Raw genomic sequence first — 24,371 nt, forward strand, 5'->3', positions numbered from 1 at the left:
TGGTGAGGTTTGTCTCTCTGTGCATCAGCACCAGACAGGCCCCATGAGGGCCCCCTGACATTGCAGCCAGACAGACCCACGAGGGCCCCCTGGACATTGCAGCCCAGACAGACCCCACGAGGACCCCTGGTCATTGCAGCCAGACAGACCCCACGAGGGCCCCCTGGACATTGCAGCCAAACAGACCCCACGAGGGCCCGCTGGACATTGCAGGGAGGTCTGGCCCTGTCACCCCTTTGTTAACTGCTACAGTAGTTCCATAGTGTCTGTCTGGTAGAAGAACAGGAGGTGATACTGCTTCAGAAGGGACGATGCTGAAGTCACAGAGACAACACACAGGGATTTATATATAAAGCACCGGACTCCTGATCTTATACTCTGGACACCTCAGACTGGGGCGAAGGTTCAACCTTCCAACAGGACAACGACCCTAAACACACGCACAAGATAAACTCAGGAGTGGCTTCAGGACAAGACTCTGAATGTCCTTGAGTGGGCCCAGCCAGAGCCTGGACTTGAACCCGATCTAACATCTCTGGAGAGACTTGAAAATAGCTGTGCAGACATTCCCATCCAACCTGACAGAGCTTGAGAGGATCTGCAGAGAAGAATGGGAGAAACCCCAAATACAGGTGTGCCAAGTTTGTAGCGTCATACCCAAGAAGACTCGAGGCTGTAATCGCTGCCAAAGGTGCTTCAACAAAGTACTGAATAAAGGGTCTGAATACTTATGTAAAATGTGATATTGTCGTTTTTAAAATTTGTATAAATGTGCTTTGTCATTATGGGTATTGTGTTTAACATTTAATAAATATTAGAATAAGGCTGTAATGTAACAAAATGTGGAAAAATGAAAGTGCTCCGAATACACTAATACCTTCTGGAGTCTGTCAGCTTGCTCGTACACACAAAACACACGTGAGAGGTTTTAAAAAAGGCTAGCGCTGGCATTCGAGAAAACACCAGAAACTTAAAACCGAACAGAGATTTGTAAAGGGCCAATATGAGAATCTATGCATTAATGTTAACTTTATTAACCAGATGAGTTTCTTCAATTCTTTTTTTATTTTTTTACATAAATTGCAATGTTTCATGTCTCCAAAACCAAAACATTTTATAAAAAAAATATTTGTGATGTTTTGAGATCTGATGTTTGGGGAAAGAGTGTATAAGGTCAAAAGAGCAAGAGCTCCCACTTGTAATATCTCAAATAACTTGAAGCCTTAAGTGAAAAGCTGTCCATTCTCCCCTGCCCGGCTGCAACGACGGGGTTCCGGCGTGGGATTCTCAATCCTAGTAACCCGTGGTGTTATCAAATATTAGCGATTTTAACTGTGCAACGTTCTATTTTCTACTGAGATTGCAAAACAACTCGTATGTTGTAGTGCCCATTTTTTAACCTCTGTGTTGAGAAAGTATTTTTACCGTCAGTTTGTTTTAAAAAGCACCAAAACTTACACTAACCATGAGTCTTGTGGGTCTGTATTGTCCAATCACAGAGCATACAAGTCATGTGATCGTTAGCGAACACATGAAGTGCCATCACGTGTTCGCCATCAGATCACGTGACTTGTCTTTCAATTTACTTCCTTGTCCATCTCCTCTCCTCCTTGCACGCCCTTGCATCCTCGTTGTCACCCCTCCCTATCTCCTCTCTTGCCTCCTCGTTGTCACCCCCACTCTACTCCCATGTTCCTTCCCTCCTCTCCCCCTTGCTCCTCGTTGTCACCCCACTCTACTCCCATGCTTCCTTCCTTCTCTCCTCCCTGGCATCCTTGTTGTCACCCATCCCTAATCTCCCATGTTCCTTCCCTCATCTCCTCTCTTGCCTCCTCATTGTCACCCCACTCTACTCCCATGTTCTTCCCCCTCCTCCCTTGCCTCCTCGTTGTCACCCCACTTACTCCCATGTTCCTTCCTCTCTCCTCCCTTGCCTCCTCGTTGTCACCCCACTCTACTCCCAGTGTTCCTCTCCCATCATCTCCTCCCTTTGGCGCTCCTCGTTGTCACCCCACTCTACTCCCATGTTTCCTTCCCTCATTCTCCTCCCTTGCCTCTCGTTGTCACCTCTTCTCCATGTCTTCCATGCTTCCCTTGCCCCTCAGTCCTCCTCCTCTCTTCTGTTCCTCCTCGCCCTTTGCTTCAGTCCCCACTCACCTACTCCCATGTTCCTTCCCTTCATCTCCTCCCTTGCCTCCTCGTTGTCACATATTCACACAACATTTGGAGCGAGACGCTATCCAGTGGGTTCCGTCCCTCATCTCCTCCTTGCCCCTCCGGTTGTCACCAGCCCACTCTACTCCCATGTTCCTCCTCGACTCCTCCCTTGCCTCCTCTTGTCAACCCCACCTCCCCATTCCTCCCATCTTTGCCTCTGTACCTCCCCTTCCAGTTCTTCCTCCCTCCCTCTCTTGGCCTCCTCGTTGTCCCCCACTCTACTGCCCATGTTCCTTCCTCCCTCTCCTCCCTGCTCCCTACGTTGTCACCCCACTCTACTCCCATTGTTCCTTCCCTCATCTCCTCTCTTGCCTCCTCGTTGTCACCCCGTCTCTTCTCCTCTCTTGCGCTCCTCGTTGTCACCCCTCTCTCTATCTCCTCTCTTGCCTCCTCGTTTGTCACCCGGCTCTCTATCTCCCATGTTCCGTTCCCTCATCTCCTCTCTTGCCTCCTCGTTTGTCACCCCAACTCTACTCCCTGTTCCTTCCCCTTCCTCTCCTCTCTTGCCTCCTCGTGTCACTGCCACTCTACTCCCATTTCCTCCCTCCTCTCCTCCCTTGCCTTCCTCGTGTACCCACTCTACTCCCGATGTTCTCTCCTCATCTCCTCTTCTTGCTCCTCGTTGTCGACCCCACTCTACTCCCATGTCTTCCCTGCATCTCCTCTCTTGCCTCCTCGTTTGATCCACCACTCTACTCCCATGTTCCTTCCCTTCATCTCTCTTCTTGGCCTTCCTGTTTGTCACCCTTCCACTTCTACTTCCCATGAATCCTTACCTCATCTTCCTCTCTTGCCTGCTCGTTGTCACTCCCTCTACTCCCATGTTTCTTCCCTCCTCTCTCTTGCCTCCATAGGCAAAAACAGGCTGACCAATCACAGGGCAGCATGGGTGGAGTAAAAACAAAAAAAAGAGGCTATATAACTGTCTCCACCCATTTCCAGGACCGGTCTATTTCTGGTTGGGATGGAGAACAGCCTCCACTCTGCCCTGTTATTGGTCAGTTGAGCCAATCGGTTTGTTGCCTATGGATCCAATCCGAGGAGGAGTGAGAATGGGTGAGCAAGAGAGTACGGGGGGGAGGAGGAGGAGGGAGTAATGGGGGGAGAGAAAGTATGGAGAGGGAATGGGAGAGGAGGAAGAGAAGTGGGACAGGAGGAGAGGGGAGAGGGACAGGAGGAGAGGGGAGAGGGGGAATGGAGAGGGGAGAAGAGAATTGCGACAGGAGGAGAGGGAATGTGGATAGGAGAGGGGAGAGAGAATGAACAGGAGGATGGGGAAATGGGGAGAGGGGCGAGGGGCAATGGGGAAGGAGGGAGAGAGGGGGCAATGGGGAAGAGGAAGGAGAGGGGCAATGGGAGAGGAGAGAGGGGGCGAATTGGGGAGACGGAGAGAGGGGCAATGGGGAGAGGGAGACGGGAATGGGGGAGGAGAGAGAGGGCAATGGGGAGAGGAGAGGAGAGAGGGATCTCTATCAATGAGGGAGATCTTGTTATGTGGATCATTTCCAATGTTGGTAGCTTTGAAGGGAGAAAAGTTACATGTGTGTTTGTTTCTTGTTCTAAACCTCGTGGGACCTGAAATCCCAAAAGGAAGATAAACAAGTAAAATTCTCCCTCGTGGACATTTCCCACATCCCCAGGAGGATCAAAGGGCTATTTTACAGCTTAGGGGTTTAGAGTTAACAATAGGGGTAATGGTTAACTGTTAGGTTAGGGGTTTTTAGGTCCCCATGAGGATTTAAAAAAAACAGGTGTGTGTGTGTGTGTGTGTGTGTGTGTGTGTGTGTGTGGTGTGTGTGTGTTTGTGTGTGTTAGTGTGTGTGTGTGTATTTTTTCCACTCAGCCGAGGTTCGGCGACGCTGTTGTGGAGGTCCTATGCAGAGAATCCATTCTATCGGGAGAAAAACATAAGTTTCAAGCGTAAGATTATATTACAGTGCCTTCAGAGTGTATTCACAACCCTAGACTTTTATCTAAATGTATCTGTTACAGACTGAATTTAATTTACTTAAATTGAGAGATGTGTCAGGCTAGCCTAACCCAAAAAATTCAGTGGAATTTGTTTACAAATTTTTTACAAAATTATTTTAATAAAAAAATTACAAAAATGTCTTGAGTCAATAAGTATTACAACCCCATTGTTAATGGCAAGCCCTAAATCAAGTTCTGGAGTAAAAACGTGTTTTTGTTTTATTATAGTACAATTTGTTTTATTTAACCTTTATTTAAGTAGGCAAGTCAGTTAAGAACAAATTCTCTAATTACACGACGGCCTCACTGCGGGGACGGGGGCTGGGAATAAATAAAAATGTGTCATGTGGGACTCACTCTCAATAATAGTGGTTTAACACGATTTTTGAATGACTAACATCTCTGTACCACAGATAATTGTAAGGTCCTCAGTCCAGCCAGGTGAATTTCAAACAACAGATTAAACCACAAGACCAGTGAGGTTTTTCCATTGCACCTATTGGTAGTATGGGTAAAACATTTAAAAAAGCAGACAGTGAATACCCCTTTGAGCATTGGGGAAGTTATTGACTACACTTTGGAGATGGTGTATCACAACAAAACCCATCACTAAAAGATACAGGTGACCTTCCAACTCAGTTTTGCCGGGAGGAAGGAAACGCTCAAGCGATTTCACCATGAGGACAATGGTGACTTGTTAAAACAGTTACAGAGTTTAATGGCTGTGACAGGAGAAAACTGAGGATGGATCAACAACATTGTAGTTTACTCCACGTATACTTAAACCTAATTGACAAAGTGAAAAAAGGAAGACTGTACAGAAAACAAATATTCCCGTAATAGATGCATCCTGGTTTGCAACAGGCAACTAAAGTAATGCAAAATAATCAAAAATAATTAACTATTTTCCTGGAATACAGTCTGGGGCAAAAACCCCAATAACACAAAAACACATGTACTAGAGAGTATCCTCTGGCAACATTTTCAAGCATATGTTATGGGTATGCTTGTAATGCATTAAGGACTTTGGGAGTTTATCAAGCGATAAAAAATAAAACTGGAATGGAGCTAAGCAAGCAGACAAAATCTAGAGGAAACCTGGTGCATTCCATCAGACAACTGGGGATTATTCACCTTTCATCTCTTCTCTTTTTTCATCTAAATGTTGTCAAACGTATATGATTAAATATGAAACTGTCAGAAGATGAAATGTGATTTTTGCCTTGTAAATGAGAATGGTTTTTCATGTAAAGTTTTACCCAGTCAGTAACCATGCCCACGTGAACACAGACATTATGCCAAAAGGATGGAACAKCCCTTTTTCCCCAGAGTGCTTACAAAAGGACTCCTAACGAAATGTACATTAGACCAGTATACGGATGGTAAGCCGGACATCACAAATGGTTTAAAAACTACTAGACCAGAAAGCGTGGAGCTGTGTAAAATAGTTACTCTACCAGACCAGAAAATGGTAAGACCCTCTAGAGTTTTAGAGGGAAACCTCTAGGAAACTCAACCGAAGACAAGAAAAGAACATTTCTCTATCAAACGACCATTGGAATTTCAGAATAAGGCTGTAATGTAACAAAAATGTGGAAAAAGTCAAGAGGTCTGAATACTTTCCGAAGGCGCTGTATATACTACTCACACATATACTATAATTCCTACAACCTAAAACTTCTTACCTGGGAATATTGAAGACTCATGTTAAAAAGAACCACCAGCTTTCATATGTTCTCATGTTCTGAGCAAGGAACTTAAACGTTAGCTTTCTTACATGGCACATATTGCACTTTTACTTTCTTCTCCAATGTATTGCATATTTGAAAAATGCACCTGGATTKCTGACCAGCCCACTAAATGTGTCACTCTAAAAACAGTTACAATTAAAATAAGACCCATGCTGATCATTAARTTAGAACAGAAATGTTATTTTCATACCAAATTAACAATAGTAAAAATACTATTCTTTCCCCCCCGATTTCTCAAACCTCTCAATTTAATTTGAGAAATATTKTCTCTATTGTTCTCTGTAAAATGTTCAAATACTGATTGTATGAATCTCAAACTTGTTAATTGATTGAATTACTTATGCAACCAATTATGTTGTTAAATATTTAAATGATCACTTTACCCATCTTTATTTTGGCAAAATAACTGGCGTTTCGGTGTCATGTCAATCAGAGATAAATGGAGGACTCTAAATGGATATAACTCATTTTAGTAAAGACATTAACATTGAGGGCTTCCACCATTTAAAAGTAGTCAACTGGGTGGGGGTTCCTATGGGTTGGGAGGGAACAGCCAATGATCAGAGCACATTGTCTTCTTCAAATTGGGTTGCCTATGGTTTGTAAACCAAAGATGAAGGTAATATCCAGGAGCCTAGACCAAGATTTATACACCAGGAAATTGGACCCAGAGAGTTGAGACCATGACAAGTTTAAGAACACATGTGGTTAGATAGAGCACACTAGACGAGGAGCACCGTACAGTACACTAGAGCACAGTACAGTAGAGCACGGTACACTAGAGCATGGCAGAGTAAGAGCACAGTATAGCACAGTCAGAAGGGTAAAGCACAGTCATAGTACATACAATCCTGCCTCAGAAAAACATCCCCACAGCATGATGCTGCCACACCATGCTTCACCGTAGGGATGGCATTGGCCAGGTGATGAGCAGTGCCTGGTTTGCCTCCAGAAGTGACGCTTGGCAATCAAGGACCAAGTATTCAATCTTAGTTTCATCAGCCTGAGATCTTGTTTATCAAAACCTGTTTTTGCTCTTGTCATGATGAGGTATTTATTGTGTGTAGATTGATGAGGAAAATGTGTTTTTTAATGAATTTGAGAATAAGTAACTTAAAATGTGGAAACAGGAGACGGGCAGTCTAACGGCGATGGGTGGGAAAACAGGAGAGGCAGTCTACGGGTGGGCAACAGGAGAGGGCAGTCTACGGGTGGAAACAGAGAGGGCAGTCTTACGGGTGGGGAACAGGAGAGGGCAGATCTACGGCGTTGGTATGGGGAAACAGGAGAGGGCAGTCTACGGCGCTGGGTGGAAACAGGAGAGGGCAGTCTACGGCGATGGGTTGCGGGAAAAGGAGAGGGCAGTCTACGGCGCTGGGTGTGAAACAGGAGAGGGCATCTACGGCGCTGTGGGTGGGAAACAGGAGAGGGCAGCTACGGCGCTGGGTGGGAAAACAGGAGAGGGCAGTCTACGGCGCTGGGAAACAGGAGAGGGCAGTCTACGGGTGGGAAACAGGAGAGGGCAGTCTACGCGCTGGGTGGGAAGCAGGAGAGGGCAGTCTACGGCGCTGGGTGTGAACAGGAGAGGCAGTCTACGGCGCTGGGGGAAACAGGAGAGGGCAGTCTACGGCGCTGGGGTGTGAAACAGGAAGGGCAGCTACGGCGCTGGTGTGGAAACAGGAGAGGCAGTCTACGGCCTGGGTGGGAAACAGGGAGGGACAGTCGACGGCGCTGGTGGGAAACAGCGAGAGGGCAGTCTTACGGCGCTCGGGTGGGAGAACAGGAGAGGCACACTCAGGCCTACGCGCTGGTGAAACAGGAAAAACAGGAGGGCAGTCTACGGCGCTGGTGGAACAGGAGAGGGCAGTCTACGCGCTGGGTGGGAAACAGGAGAGGGCAGTCTACGGCGCTGGGTGGGAACACAGGAGAGGGCAGTCTACGGCCGCTGGGTGTGAAACAGGAGAGGGCATCTAGCGCGATGGTGTGAAAACAGAGAGGAGGCAGTCTAACGGCGCTGGTTGTGAAACAGGAGAGGCAGCTAACGGCGCTGGGTGGAAACAGGAGAGGCAGTCTACGGAGGCTGCGTGTGGAAACAGGAGAGGCGTCTACGAGCGGCTGGGGAACAGGAGAGCGCAGTCTCACGGCGCTGTGTGAACAGGAGAAGGCAGTCTACGGCGCTGGGTGGTGAAACAGGAGAGGGCAGCTACGGCGCTGGGTGCGGACAACAGGAGGGGCAGTCTACGGCGCTGGGTGGGAAACAGGAGAGGCAGTCTACGGCGCGGGTGGGAAACAGGAGAGGCAGTCTACGGCGCTGGGTGGAAACAGGAGGAGGCAGTCTACGAGCTGGGTGGGAAACAGGAGAGGCAGTCTACGGCGCTGGGTGGAAACAGAGAGGCAGTCTACGGAGCTGGGTGGAAACAAGGGAGATCGCGTCTACGGCGCTGGGTGTGAAACAGGAGAGGGCAGTCTACGGGCTGGGTGGGAAAACACAGAGACCATCTACGCGCTTAAATACAGTCACCCACGAACCATAAACTACCCGTAGAGGAAACAGAGAGGCAGTCTACGGGCCTCGGGTGTGGAAACAGGAGAGGGCATTCTACGGCGCTGGGTGGAAACAGGAGAGGCCAGTCTACGGCGCTGGTGGAACAGGAGAGGGGCAGTCTACGGCGCGGGTGAACAGGAGAGGGCAGTCTACGCGCTGGTGGAAACAGAGAGGGCAGTCTACGGCGCTGGTGGGAAACAGGAGAGGGTGTGATAGGCTGAGATAGCGGAGGGGTGGATTAAAAGCTCACAATCTGCGATAGTTAGGACCCAAAATTACCAAATCATGATATAGACATTATGTGTATCTGCATGTCGAATAATGTTTTTAGTGTCTCAAAGAGAGTCCATCAGTTTAATGTGTATTTCGTGCCATTACATACTTGTGTTAAAAGTTTTACTTGATGTTCAGTGACACAAGTCATCTTTTCCAACAATTGTTTAAAGACAGATTTTTTACCATAATTCACTGTATCACAATTCAGTGGTCAAAGTTTACATACACTAAGTTGACTCCTTTAAACAGCTTTGGAAAATTCCAGAAAATTATGTCATGGTTTAGACGCTTCTGATAGGCTTAACTTACCATTCATTTGAGTCAATTGGAGGTGTACCTGCTGATGTATTTCAAGGTCTACCTTCAAACTCAGTACCTCTTATGCTTGACATCATGGGAAAGTCAAAAGAAATCAGCCAAGACCTCAGAATAATTGTAGACCTCCACAAGTCTGGTTCATCTTGGGAGCAATTTCCAAACGCCTGAAGGTACACGTTCTTCTTGTACAAACAATTTCATGCAAGTATATACACCATGGGACCAGCAGCCGTCATACCCTCAGAGGAGAGCGTCTGTCTCCTAGAGAATGAACGTACTTTGGTGAAAAAGTGCAAATCATTCCCAGAACAACAGCAAAGGACCTCGTGAAGATTGCTGGAGGAAACAGGTCAAAAGTATCTATATCCACAGTAAACGAGTCCTATATCGACATTAACCTGAAAGGCCGCTCAGCAAGGAGAGAAGACTGCTCCAAAACTGCCATAAAAGCCAGACTACGGATTGCAACTGCACATGGGGACAAAGATCGTACTTTTGAGAAATGTCCTCTGGTCTGATGAAACAAAATAGAACTTTGGCCATAAAGACCATCGTTATGTTTGGAGGAAAAAGGGAGGCTTGCAAGCCAAGAACACCATCCCAACCATGAAGCACGGGGTGGCAGCATCATGTGTGGGGGTGCGTTTGCTGCAGGAGGACTGGTGCACTTTACAAAATAGATGGCATCATGAGAGGGAAAAATTATGTGGTATATTGAAGCACATCTAAGACATCAGTCAGGAAGTTAAAGCTTGGTCGCAAATGGGTCTTCCAAATGGACAATGACCCCAAGCATACTTCCAAAGTTGTGGCAAAATGCTTCAGGACAACAAAGTCAAGGTATTGGAGTGGCCATCACAAAAGCCCTGACCTCAATCCTAAGAGAATTGTGGGCAGAACCGAAAAAGCGTGTATGAGCAAGGAGGCCTACAACATGACTCAGTCACACCAGCTCTGTCAGGAGGAATGGGCAAAATTCACCAACTTATTGAGGGAAGCTTGTGGAGGCTTACCGAATTTGACCCAAGTTAAACAATTTAAAGGCAATGCTACCAAATACTAATTGAGTATATGTAAACTTCTGACCCACTGGGAAGTGATGAAAAAAATGAAAGCGAAATAAATAATTTTCTATTATTCTATTCATTCTTAAAATAAAGTGATCTTAACTTTTTACTAGGATTAATGTCAGGAATTGTGAAAAACTGAGTTTAAATGTATTTGGCTAAGTGTATGTAATTGAAACTGTAGTTGTAGTTGAGCGTCAGTTGTAATCGTCAGTTGAGCTCAGTGGTGAGTTGACCATCAGTTATGTCAGTGTGTCAAGTGCATCGGTGAGTCGTCAGAGTTGAGCGCCATCAGGTGAGGTCGGTTGACCCATCAGGGAGCGGTCAGAGTTGACCATCAGATTGAGCTCGGGTCAGAGTTGACCCATCAGGTTCGGAGAGTTACCATCAGGGTTGAGCTCGGTCTGTGTTTTGGTAACAGCTGAGTGAGTACCAGGTACTCAGCAGCTGAAAAGGCCTGCCAGACAGGGTTAGCAAGAATGATTCAGTAATGGTGTGTGAGGAGCCGATAAGTGAGCCAACACTGACCAGCTAGCCAGCCAGCCAGCGCACCAAGTCTGGAACCAAACAGGACTCTGAACAGCTTCTACCCCACAAGCCATAAGACTGCTAAACAAGACTGCTAAAAAACTGCTAAATAGCTAATCAAATGGCACCCGGACTACCTGCATTGACCCTTTATTCTTCCAACTCTCTTGCACTGCACACACACAGACAACACAACACACACACACACAGACTCAGTACTGCTACCCCCATATATAGCCATGTTAATACCTCGTACCCCAGCACATCGACTCAGTACCTGCTACTCCCCTATATAGCCATGTTAATACCTCGTACCCAGCACATCGACTCAGTACTGCTACTCCCCGTATATAGCCATGTTAATACCTCGTACCCCAGCACATCGACTCAGTACTGCTTACTCCCTATATAGCCATGTTAATACCTCGTAACCCCAGCACATCGACTCAGTACTGCTACTCCCGTATATAAGCCATGTTAATACCTTCGTACCCCAGCACATCGACTCAGTACTGCTACTCCCCGTATATAGCCATGTTATACCTCGTACCCCAGCACATCGACTCAGTACCGCTACTCCCCGTATATAGCCATGTTAATACCTCGTACCCCAGCACATCGACTCAGTACCGCTACTCCCCGTATATAGCCATTTTAATACCTCGTACCCCAGCACATCGACTCAGTACTGCTACTCCCCGTATATAGCCATAGTTAATACCTCGTACCCCAGCACATCGACTCAGTACGCTACTCCCCCGTATATAGCCATGTTAATACCTCGTACCCCAGCACATCGACTCAGTACTGCTACTCCCCGATATAGCCATGTTTAATACCTCGTACCCCAGCACATCGACTCAGTACTGCACTCCCCGTATATAGCCATGTTAATACCTCGTACCCCAGCACCATCGACTCAGTACCGCTACTCCCCGTATATAGCCATGTTAATACCTCGTACCCCAGCACATCGACTCAGTACTGCTACTCCCCGTATATAGCCATGTTAATACCTCGTACCCCAGCACATCGACTCAGTACTGCTACTTCCCATAATAGCCATGTTAATACCTCGTACCCCAGCACATCGACTCAGTACTGCTACTTCCCCGTATATAGCCATGTTATATACCTCGTACCCCAGCACATCGACTCAGTACCGCTACTCCCCGTATATAGCCATGTTAATACCTCGTACCCCAGCACATCGACTCAGTCCTGCTCTCCCCGTATATACCATGTTAATACCTCGTACCCAGCACATCGACTCAGTACTGCTACTCCCCGTATATAGCCATGTTTAATACCTCGTACCCAGCACATCGACTCAGTACTGCTACTCCCCGTATATAGCCATGTTAATACCTCGTACCCCAGCACATCGACTCAGTACTGCTACTCCCCGTATATAGCCATTGTTAATACCTCGTACCCCAGCACATCGACTCAGTACTGCTACTCCCCGTATATAGCCATGTTAATACCTCGTACCCCAGCACATCGACTCAGTACTGCTACTCCCCGTATATAGCCATGTTATTTTACTCGTTAGTTATTCACTGTTTATTTATTCCTCGTGTCACTATGTGTTCTTTTGTTTATCRTCAAAGCTGCTATATGTAYCTTTTTTGGGCAACTSAACCAAATTCACATAGAAATGTGTGTTATAGATCTGTCATTTTCATTGAACGGCAGTCAAAGAAGGGGTAGATCTCTACTGTGTGTGTTATTTCTATGCTTCCTGTTCTTAAGTTTCATTTTTGCATCTTTTGMTTTTGTACACGAGCTTCCAACAGCTGAAAACACCATATTTTTGGTTATGGAAAAWATATTTCACAGCTGGTACAATAATTGTCTATACACTATAAATCGCTTGTTTTGTGACAAATTGAAATTAGGCAAYCTATTTTAATTTTAGCAACCAGGAATTGGCGGATCAATTTCGGCATAGTCCATCTTTAACTCTGCATTGTTGGAAAAGGATCCGTAAGTAAGCATTTCACTGTTAGTCTACACTTGAAATTTACAAAGCGAGAGACAAATAACATTGTATTTTATTTGATTCAGCCAGTCAGTCACCACACCCTCCCTTGCACCTGTTGACTGGCCCAGCAGTGTACACAGGATAGCAACTGAGGGTGCAGCCAAGTGCATAGTGCTGCACACTTGACCGAGAGTGCGAGCGATTAGTGCTTTGAGGTTGTTTTGATAAAAAAAAAAAAATTGGGGGGGGTAAACACAAACATTTTTTTTTAAATAAAAGTCCCATGACGGTAGTGACTGCCCATTATTGCTTATTACTTATTAACCATAATTTATTCACAGTACTTTACTTTAAAATATTTTAGTTGTGTATATTATATTTGTTTTATGACTATTTAATTCTAAGTCATCTGTTCTCCACAGAGCTGCTGCCTGACAAAATCCCTATTTTAGTAGTTATTCAAAGTAAATAAGGCATACTTTTATGACTGCTGAATACCAACTAGGCCATCAATGYCTTAGATGATGTATTTTCAGGTAGAGATGCCTCGCCAAGCAACTGCTCTGTATCCTTCTATCATGCATTCTTCTCTTTTACGTAGTAGATGTAAAAGAAACAGACAAGTAGGCTCGCAATGGTTTATGGTCATTGTAGTTAAATACCACGTTTTCTGTGCTAAACTATGTAGAATATTGGCCTGTTGGAAACTACAACATCGCATAGTTCGGGCTTGATCTGATTTCTCTCTACAGAAACTGTGCAATTTGCACATTGAGCTCACAGAAAAAATAAAACAATGAAATGGAATTCAAATAATTGAACGTACAGTGGTCAATTAGTTGTTTAAAAACAATATACAACCAAAATGTCAGTTAATCGCTCAGCACTAATGACCAACTGACTCAATGGTGTGTGTACAGAAACAAAGCCCTCTCGAGACAGGAGCCACCACTACGGCTGGCACGGTAATTGTATAATAGTGTAAATTGACAATTATTGATGAAGACAGTCATTAAAATAAAATTAGCGTCATTAAAATAATATAACTGTCATTAACCGCTTTAATACATATATTTTTTATTTATTTAAGTTTTACATATTTAAGTCAACAAACTTTACCCAAAAGCACCAAAGTTAAAGCCTGGTTCACATCAAACAGACAATATAAGGAGACCAAACTACCCAGTTTTAGAAGAAGGTAGTGTTATTGAACGAACAGCTGACTGAAGACAGCTTGGTATTCAGACAAAAAGTGAGGTTGAGTCTGTTTCCGCGGTAACATGGACTCTTTACAACGTGATGAAACTTTGTTGCCCCTTGTTTCAGCGAGGTGTTGTAGCAAAGGAGTATCATAAAATACATGCCCACAATGTCTTACCAAAACAGACCACGCTGGCTAACCAACACAGGAGACAGAGGAGAAAATATACTTTTTTTTAACCAAATGTTTGCTATTCAAACAATTATAAAACGGTGACCGTAGTCATTTGGCTGACAAAAAAACTGTCATTCTAAATTCCATGACCCACCACAACAAGAGAGGTGGAGGCAACCGGCAGCAGCTAGCAGACACTCCTCAATATAAGCCTGCCCTGAAGAATGCAAGGCCTTGTGTTATCTTTAAGGGAGAAACCGCCACACAGATTGCGATAGTGAAGGGAAGGGATTTCTTATGAAAGTAATATAGTTTTCCCTGGAAGAGGATCCTTACTAGTAGTAATACATAATGTATTATAAGCACAAGGCCGAGACATATTTGTCAGTTTGGTTTTACTGTTAGTTTTAATTTGTAGCACAGGAGTCAATAGCACTTTCTGGCATGAAGATAGATATGGGAAGGGCTAGGGATGGGAAGCCAAGCCCTTAGCTCACACCTGATAGTACAGCCTCACCCAAATGTAACCAATTAACACCATCAAACATACATACACACACACACACACACACACACACACATATATATATATATATATATATCCTAATAATTTATTCACACTGACATCTTATACAATCTACCCACAGCAGCACTCCAATGTTCTAACATACGTCAGGTTCCTGCAGTCGTCGTACAGACGGCTATAGGAATGATTTTACCCATAAATGTTACAAAATGACACATCTAATACCGACTGAGATACCACTTCCATCTGTTACGTCATCTACGTCTGCTGACAACAAGCAACTGTCTGTGCCCCTGACCTAGGTCTAGGCTAATTCACAGTTATCCCAGGACAGAAGCCTCAGCACTAAAGATCACATCGTTAGCCAAACAAGTTTCCAAAAAGTTATTGCTCTTAGCCTAATATTGCTCAAATGCATCAAAACAACTTCATATTCCACAACACAAAACGCTGCTCATTCCATAATATATTGTCCATCTACAGCTTTCTAAACATATCAACYTACTGAATAGGACSTMGGMGGMGGGGGGGGGGGGGGGGGCTGGTCTGCCCTGACTGAGTATCATAGCCTGTTCAGTGCACCTGACTCATCCCTAGGTAGAGGCAGGGCAGGAGGGTGGTCAGTCAGGCGTGGAGAAGCAGTGTCCTAACAGGGGTAGACTCAGAGCCACTGGGGTGAGCTGTTATGCTCTGGCAGACCTGCCAAGCACAATTATTACCATGTGACCCCGACCCAGTGAGCTCAGAGAACTGAGAGAGGTTGGTGGGAAATGTGACCACCTAGTCCAGACCTGGGCTTATGTACTGCAGTGTTTTGAAGAAATGGGACAAGGAACCATACATTTTTCACTCCCAATTGAAGCATGCCAAATATTGATGATATACTTATGCTGTAGTGTATTCCTTTGAGATATAACGTTACTGATATACTTATGAAATAGTGCATTTGTTTGAGATTATATTTTGATCTAAGAAAGTTACAAAGCAGTTTAGCAGTGATTTTCAAACGGATATTTTAAATATATATTTTTTTTTAACAGGCAAGAATATTGACAAGCCTGCATATTGTAGTTAATGAAATTGTTAGGTAGGCCTACTTGYTAGTAGTTTGAGAGTAAACAACAAGCAATATATTACATTATTGAAACATAAGGATGTAGCTACTGTTAAACTCAATTGGAAAATCAAATTTATCAAATCAAATMTATTTATATAGCCCTTCTTAGATCATCTGATAWCTCAAAGTGCTGTACAGAAACCCAGCCTAAAACCCCAAACAGCAAGCACTGCAGGTGTAGAAGCATGATATGTTTGCTAAAAGCTAAACAAAATGAGATAATTAACTCTCACTTGCTATAGCTAGCAAGATGATTGACTTTCTAGTAAAACAGATGCTAGCTAACGTTAGTAGTAAACTTAACTCGATCACCTGTTGCAAGAGGATCTCAATCACAAATCTTAAAGATAGCTAGCTAGATAGTTATATTTTGTAYGGAACAGTWGCAAATTATAGCTAATTGTGGWCAATCTAACGTTCGCTAGCTAACTTAACTTGTTTATTTTCTATAGGACTGTAGCTAACTAGCTTAGTTGGCATACTTAGCTCGCTAGCTAGCTACTGTAATTAGCTCCAACTTGGATATCAAGCTACCTAGCTAAGCCAACGTAATTAAATACAGCATTGAAATACGGTACGCATTTCAGTACTGCAGGTAGCTAGCTACTTAAGCATCTCTACGTGTATTTTGTCTCTGAACTCTGTACCTTTATCAATCAGCTAGCTGGCCTATAGATAGCTAATTTACCGGTGAACTACRTTAGCATACTGGTTAGCTAACTACTGTAGCGTCTAAATAAATCTCTGCAACAACTGAGAGAAAAAAACGGCGCATCCACCTGTTTTGTTCGAGAGCTTACCGTGAAAGAAAAAACAGAAGTCTGTGATCTAATTTAAAAGAAATCGGTATGTCGTGTAAATCAGTATTCCCACTCTTTTCTCCGTCCAGTTCGGCTTCCCAACACTCGCCAACAAGCAAGAATTATGGGAACAATCACTGGTTTACAAACGACGCATTCCACAGGCAGATTCTAGGCTGATTATCCTAGGCTTGGGTTCAGAATTAAAGGGACACTCACTTKTTTTCTCACGCCAATAAGTAGGCCATTAATGATGGTTGTTTATTGTTCCTGCATTTGTTAAACATTTGGAGYAGGTTGGAGTTAATTTGGCTTGTAGTGTTTTAGAAGATTCCAACAAAAAAATGARGTAATATCTTTACTTAAATTTAAGTCATCCACAGTATGTCTTTCAGTCCTGTGTGTGAGTGTGTGTGTGTGTGTGAGTGTGTGTTTTGCACTACCGCCTGCTGCTCTCTGTCTGTCATTGGTTAGTGTTAAATCATAAGGCAGCCCAGTCCTAAGCGTCCTGATTATTTGGTGCCTTGTGAGATATATCAGTATGATTTGTTTAATGCTTAATAAGCCAACTAAAGTYAACAGTCATTCATAATATTCCCCAGCAGTCTTGTCCTGCTGTCCAATTTATGCCTTTTTTTTTAGGTGATCGTGGGCTTTGTCGCTCTACACAGGTCTGTAAACACTTCAAGCCCTTTAAGAGTTTCAGGTAGGATCATCTACTACAGTAGACTATATACTGTAGCTATGTCTTACTTCTCCAAGACCTGGACAATGAACTGAATAAAAGAGACCAGGCAGATATAAGGCAGTAGTTCCCTCATTCCAGAGTGGAAATATAGTATAATATGAAATGGACACAGACTACAAGTTCCCCATGCAGTTTAAAAACGAAAAACCCATGAGRGAGAGAGAGTTTGATAGTGTTTGCCCACGTGTTTACAGTCACACTGTTTTCCAGAGGATTCCCCTCCCAACTAATCACTGCAGACCATGTGTGCGAAGGGTCTGTGAATTCCATTAACACGAGATGTGACATTAATGTATACAAAAAAAGGCAGACCCAAATGTCATTCTATCCAGTAGCTGGGCACTAGATACTATAAGTGATGTGTGGCRTGAGGACCTACCTACAGTTTCAAACAATGGCGTTTGGACTTGAGCTAATACTTCTATGGTAAGAGGGAAGGGGACACACACAGCCTAGAAACCAGGTAAGAGGTTAACACTTTTTGTCTCAACTCATTCAACATAATAATAACAAAGGTACAAAGCCAAAAGGCAACAAAGCAGCAAGTAAACAAACATCCTCCCTTATTTTCAGCCAGGGGAGTTCTACTTCAACCGCAGCTCGATTACATTCGTAAAAACAGAGAGAGAGAGAGAGAGAGAGAGAGAGAGAGAGAGAGAGAGAGAGAGTATATTTTGGTTTAAAGATTAAATTCAGTGACTGACATACCTTTCCCTGTGGGTTGCTTCCTTGTTATTCCAAGAGGTTAGGATTTTGTCTCAGGCCATTACTTGGGCCACCCAAACGTAAAGAGCATGCGGTTTGGTAAAGTAGTGAGAATATGTGTCTGTGGGTGACACAGTATTCCACTGGGTCTCAGACAAGTCATTCAATAAGAAGCCCCTCTGCTCTGTTTGGTGTCAATATTTCAGTCATCCTTTTCCCTTAACGGCTATACTATTTCATTGCATCCGTATGTCCATGTCAACGTCCAAAGAAAAGGCTGTTATGTGGGAGTGATTTTAAAAACAACATTTAATACCACCTCCCTCAAAACACTGGTATTAGACCGTTATTCTACTCCTCTCCTGTCTGCGTGTGTTTAGTGTTACGTTGCCCTATCATCTGCTGACACTGCCTCACCCCACAACAAAGACAGGGCTACTTCCTCATCAGGCTACATAATGGAGGGATTTCAGTGCCAACAGCAATTGTATTTGAATTCAATATTCAATATTAAGTCTATGCAGTTTCAAATCATGAAATATAAAATATKTTTTTTAATTATGGAATTCAAAATACAGTTTCTGTTGGCACTGAAAATCCCTCCATGTGTTAATACATCTTATCATCTTAACTGCTACCGCACAGGAGTGAGGATAGAGTATCAGAGGGAGAAGCCACATTGGTGTTGAAACATCTGGTACTACTATTGTAGCTGTAAGCATTATCTGGTAGCAGAACTTTCTTACTGACGCTACAGAACATTCCAGGCATTTACTCAGAAACTACATGGGGAAATAGCAATTACACAGTAATGACGTATGAATTACGTGTTCATTTCTTTGGTAGTTACCAGTTCTGTAGAATTCTACAAAGTTAAGTGCCATAAAACTGTKATTGTTACCACATACTTTCCTAGTGGGCCTAAATATCATGTTAACAGTTGAAAGAGTCACTTWAAAAAAWAAAAAAAAAGGTATTGACTGCAATGTCTTGTTTGCCTTTGCACCGGGTTTGATGTTCTCAGTGTTTACGGCAAAACTTGGGAGGACAAGTACTGTAAAGACCAAACAGACAGAATGGCGTGCACATGACCTGACAGTTCAAGTAAGTGTATTTGTTCTGGATTCACTGCAACTGTCCATGTAACCAGTTCAAGGTTCTGTGTGACAGACATGGTTGTTACTATCTGACCAAGTTGCAAAGTCAGAAGCCTGGTTCTACAATTCCTCTTTTTAAAATCGTATTTTAAACCTAACCCTAACCTTAACCACACTGCTAACCTTATGCCTTACCTTTAACCATAAATTGAGACCAAAAAGCACATTTTAGCTTTCATACATTTTTRGTTGTTGATGTAGCCTATTTTGACTTTGCAGCTTGGACATCTAGTGGGAACAATGTCCTTCCTCCATTACACAAGCACATGCTATCAACAGGAAGTGAAACGAAACACTTGCATTATTGTCTAAGAAAMGAGCAGAGGAGTGTGTTGACTATAAGCCAAACAGAGAGTAGTAGGTTCCACTGGACACAAACTTTGGACCTATAAAAAATAWAAATAAATAAAAACGAGTCTCATTGAATTTGGGTAAAAAAATTTAAAAAGTATGTCGATATAGAATGTGGAAACAACTGATTCTTACCAGTTTGCGCCCAGTCGGAAAAGTGTGTGAGGTACACTTGAAGAGTGTGTGAAGGCCGAGTGTACACTATGTTAGAGTGTGTTAGTTAGTGTCTTACTCACTCAGGCACTGCAGACCATGCTTTTTCTGCAGGGCCTTACTGCACAGTGAGCAGGTGGCACAGCTAGAGAAGGAGCCTGGCACCAAATTATGCCCACTGCTACTACTGTGATGCAGTTTCTCTTTCTCTTTGGGTTCCCTCTCCTTCCCCTTCTGCTGCTCTTTCTCTCGGTTCTTACCCTGCTGAGGGGAACGAAAAAGAGAAACAGGGCGAAAATAATGTCAGCTTTCATCTTTGACACTGTACTTTTAATACTGTACTGTTGGTGATTTATTTTTGAATACAACATAAGATGTGACTGTATCGTGGGGTATATAACAGGACAACAGGGCTGACTCAGAAGATTACGATGAAAATAGACATTCTGTTCCCACACAGTAACATGATGACATTAGGATGTAAATGAACAATAGCTTTCACGTCACTGACTGACAGTAATGTTGCTTAACACCGAGGATTTGATCCTTATAATGACATGATGTTGAAATCAACGTATCCTTGTTAAAAAGGCAATGTGAACAATGTAACAAACATGTTTACAGTAACACACTACAGTATTATGCTAAATGAGTTTCCCACGTTATCAAAAAAGTTGCTCAATGCTCACACAGCTACTACTTATCATGCAAGCTCACACCACACTCTAACCAGTTGTTAATATGTTGAGTGTGTGTGTGTATATACACAGTACTAATATGTTGAGTGTGTGTGTGTATATACACAGTACTAATATGTTGAGTGTGTGTGTGTATATACAGTACATCATGTGTTGTTTTGGTTCACCTTGTCTTTGTTGAATGAGCCAGTCATTCTGTTCCTAAGCGAGCTCAGGGTACGCTTCACTTTGGTTCCCTTCTCCACTTTCTCTGTTCGGTCCTCCTCTTCCTCATTTCTACCAAGTAGAAGACAAATGATTGATGGCAGACGTGGCCCAAAATGATCAATGAAATTACAAACTAATATGAAATGAATTTCAGAGTAAAAGAAGAAATGTCAACCTAKATAAAGTGTAAACTAAAGTGAGTGTGAATTTCCTATGGCCACGGACGACTTACTCGTTGGAGAGAAATTCATACCAGGTGACACTACTTCCTGTCTCCTTCCCCTCTGGCCTTGTGGTCCTCTGCCTGGCTCTGTGGAGTAGAAGACATCGGTTGGGGAGTTACTCCGATTCAATAACACAGCACTTTACTATTGAGAAGACCATTGAGCATAATAATAAGTGACTACAGCCTGTGTGGTCACGCTTCATCCAGGCAGTTGAATGTCATTCTCAGGTACGTTCACAAACAGAGGAAAAGCTCTAATCAGGTGGTCATGCAGGTAAAGTAAAAAAATAAATAAATACATCTTTATCAAAAACTGTGTCGCTGTGCAGAACCAAGACTGTCACTGTACAGAACCAAGACTGTCACTGTGCAGAACCAAGACGTAAACACGCCTGACCGTTTATTAGCTCTGTTAATACACCTGCCTGACCTGATAAGCTTCTGTTAAGTACGACACCTTTACCCTTGTAAACTGTTTAATTACAACACCCCTTTACCTGTAGCTCTGTTAATTTTAATAATAAACACAAAACCGTGTCCTTTTCTACTGTATAAAAACTCTATGACCTGTGAACCGTACATATAAGACCACATCTGTGTCCTTTCTACTGTAAAAACTCTATGACCGTGGAACCGTACATGATACAGAACGACATCTTTGTCTTCTACTGTAAAACTCTATGACCTGTGAACCGTACATGATACGACACATCTGGTGTCCTTTCTACTGTAAAACTCTATGACCTGTAACCGACATGTAAGACTACATCGATACGACCTACACCCCCTGGTGTCGAATTCCATCTACCTCTAGCTAAAACTCTTATGACCTGTTGAACCGTACATGGTTAAAGACGGCACATTCCGGGTCTGTCTTAGACTGATAAAATTCTATACCTGTGAACCATACATGATACCAAGGACCATACGTCTGTGTGTCCTTTCTAACTGTAAAACTTCTATGACCTGTGAACGCATGTAATGACCTTGCGTTCTTCTAGCTTGAACTCATACTGTAAACCATGAACAGACCACGATCTTATGTCCTTCTTACTGTAAAACTCTATGACCTGTGAACCGTAGCAATATACCTATAGACACATCTAGCTGTCCTATCTTCTATCTGTCTAAAGACAGAGCTCTGATGACCCGGACGTACCGATAACATCTATATAGACGACATCTGGTGTCCCCTACTGTAAACTCTAGATGATCTCTTGGTGAATCCGTACATGACTTATCAACACATTCTTTGATATTGTCCTCTCTTACTGATAAAAAAACTCTTAATACCTGTAATTCCTCGTACGATGATACTATGAACTGACATCTTTTGGTGTTCCTTTTTTATTCTGTACTGTAAAATCTCTATGGACCCTCCCGTTTGAACCTATAATAGGTTCTAACAGAGCCTAGCATCTGGACCCTGTCCTTCTACTGTAAAACCTCTATGGACCTCCGTGAACCGTACATGAATAGACCACATACTCTTCCCGTTCCTCTACTGTAAAAAACTCTATGACCATGTAACCTTACATGGTACAGACCACATCCTGGTTCCTTCACTGTATAACACTCTATGACACTGTGAACCGTACATATACAGACCACATCTTGGTCTATCTACCTGTATAAATCTCTATGACCTGTGAACCGACATGGTACAGACACATCCTGGTGTCCATTCTTGTTTAAAAACTACAATAATCAGATCCTGCTGAACGTACATGAACAGACCACATCTGACCTCCTGTTTTAGGATGGCCTTCATGTAAACTCTAATTGAACCTGTGAACCGTATCATGATACAGACTCACATCCTGTGTCCTTCACTAGTTAAACTCTATTGAACCTGTGAACTTACATTGATACACCCATCATTCCTTGGGTCACTATCTACTGTGGATAAACTTCTATTACCTGTGATACCGGTACAATGAGTGGTACGAGAACAAATCATTCTTGGAGTATATTATTATCGTAAACATCTCCTTTACTCCACTAATAAGGTTGCCCCATAAAACACAGTACCTGCTACATTCTGAAATAACATTTTTCCTCACATTAAAGCTTTATTCACATTAAACTAAGAATTAATAAGAATATCTCATAAATTATCCGCCTATTATATGCATGGCTTCCTATTATGGAAGGACACACTTGAGAAAGGTAAAGCTTATCTGAATGACTCAAACATTGCTTTTTCTCCATATGAACGTCACACTAGAAAGGGAGCCTATATTAATGACTCCAACATGGCTGGTTAGTAGGTCCATGATGGACAGTAACACACTAAGAAGGAGGGTTATAATGAGCTCCAACATGGCTGTTCCGAGTATGGGAAGTACACACAAGGGTAGTGATATAATGACGTGCCAACATGCTTTTTGTTCCATGTTTTAGGATATTTATCTACACGTAAAGGGAGATATAAATGACGTCCAACATTGCTGTGTTCCATTATGAAATACACATTACTTAAAAGGGTTAAAATTATAATGACTCCAACATGCTGATGTCACATATATGGAGCGTACACAGCTGTCAAGACTATTATTAGCCCAGTGAGTTATAAATGGAGCTTTCCATACATGCGTTATTCCAATTATGTGAAGTTATTCAACATTAAAAAGAAATAGTAGATATATGACTCCAACATGCGTTTCTCTATATGTTTGGTAAGTACACACTAAAAATAGGATTGTATAATGACTCCAACATGCTTGTCCATATGGAAATACACACTAAAAGAGTATAATGACTCCAACATTGCTGTTCCATATGGAGTACACACTAAAAAGGTTATAATGACTCCAAACATTGTGTTTTCCATATGGAGTACACACTAAAAGGAGTTATAATGACTCCAACATGCTGTTCCATATAGTAAGACACAACGTAAAAAGAATATAATGACCCAACATGCTTTCCATATGGCAAAGTAACCTAATAAGGAGTCATATGACTCCAACATGCGTTCCATATGAATACACACTAAAAGGAGTATAATGACTCCAACATGTGTTCCATATGGAGTACACACTAAAAGGAGTATAATGACTCCAACATGCTGTTCCATATGTAGTACACACTAAAAGGAGTATAATGACTCCAACATGCTGTTCCATATGGAGTAACACTAAAAGGAGTATAATGACTCCAACATGCTTCCATATGGGAAGTACACACTAAAAGGAGTATAATGACTCCAACATGTGTTCCATATGGAGTACACACTAAGAGAGTATAATGACTCCAACATGCTTTCCATATGGAAGTACACACTAAAAGGAGTATAATGACTCCACATGCTGTTCCATATGGAGTACACACTAAAAGGAGTATAATGACTCCAACATGTCTGCTGCCTACAGTTTGGTTTGTATATAAATTTAAAACGCATGTTAAACATCTCCTTCCTCTCCAATAACGTTTCTATCTGAGAACAATCTGACATACACAAAAATATTGTCGGAATCACCCTTTATGTAAAAGATGAAGAGTAAAATAATGAATTCCTTTAGGGGGGGGGGGGGGCTGGGGGGCGAGACGAGCTTGCCTCCCAAGTCTCATTGTGTTGTGTTCAGTTCAAACATTCTGCAGCAGGATGTTGTCTGTGGCCCTCGGGGGTACCAGGGCGGGGGCGGG

At 43.0% G+C, this 24,371-nt stretch overlaps 1 protein-coding gene across 1 annotated transcript in view; it reads right to left on the reverse strand.

Moving 5' to 3' along the window:
- arhgef18b (rho/rac guanine nucleotide exchange factor (GEF) 18b) overlaps window positions 1–24,371 on the reverse strand; it is a 100,532-nt gene that overhangs the window by 71,543 nt on the left and 4,618 nt on the right. The window contains 3 exon segments of the mRNA XM_070447450.1: window positions 19,676–19,856; window positions 20,458–20,566; window positions 20,730–20,807. Of these exon segments, the coding sequence (XP_070303551.1) occupies window positions 19,676–19,856; window positions 20,458–20,566; window positions 20,730–20,807 (368 nt within the window).

This window comes from Salvelinus sp. IW2-2015, linkage group LG16, assembly GCF_002910315.2.
Source record: "Salvelinus sp. IW2-2015 linkage group LG16, ASM291031v2, whole genome shotgun sequence".
NCBI lineage: Eukaryota > Metazoa > Chordata > Actinopteri > Salmoniformes > Salmonidae > Salvelinus > Salvelinus sp. IW2-2015.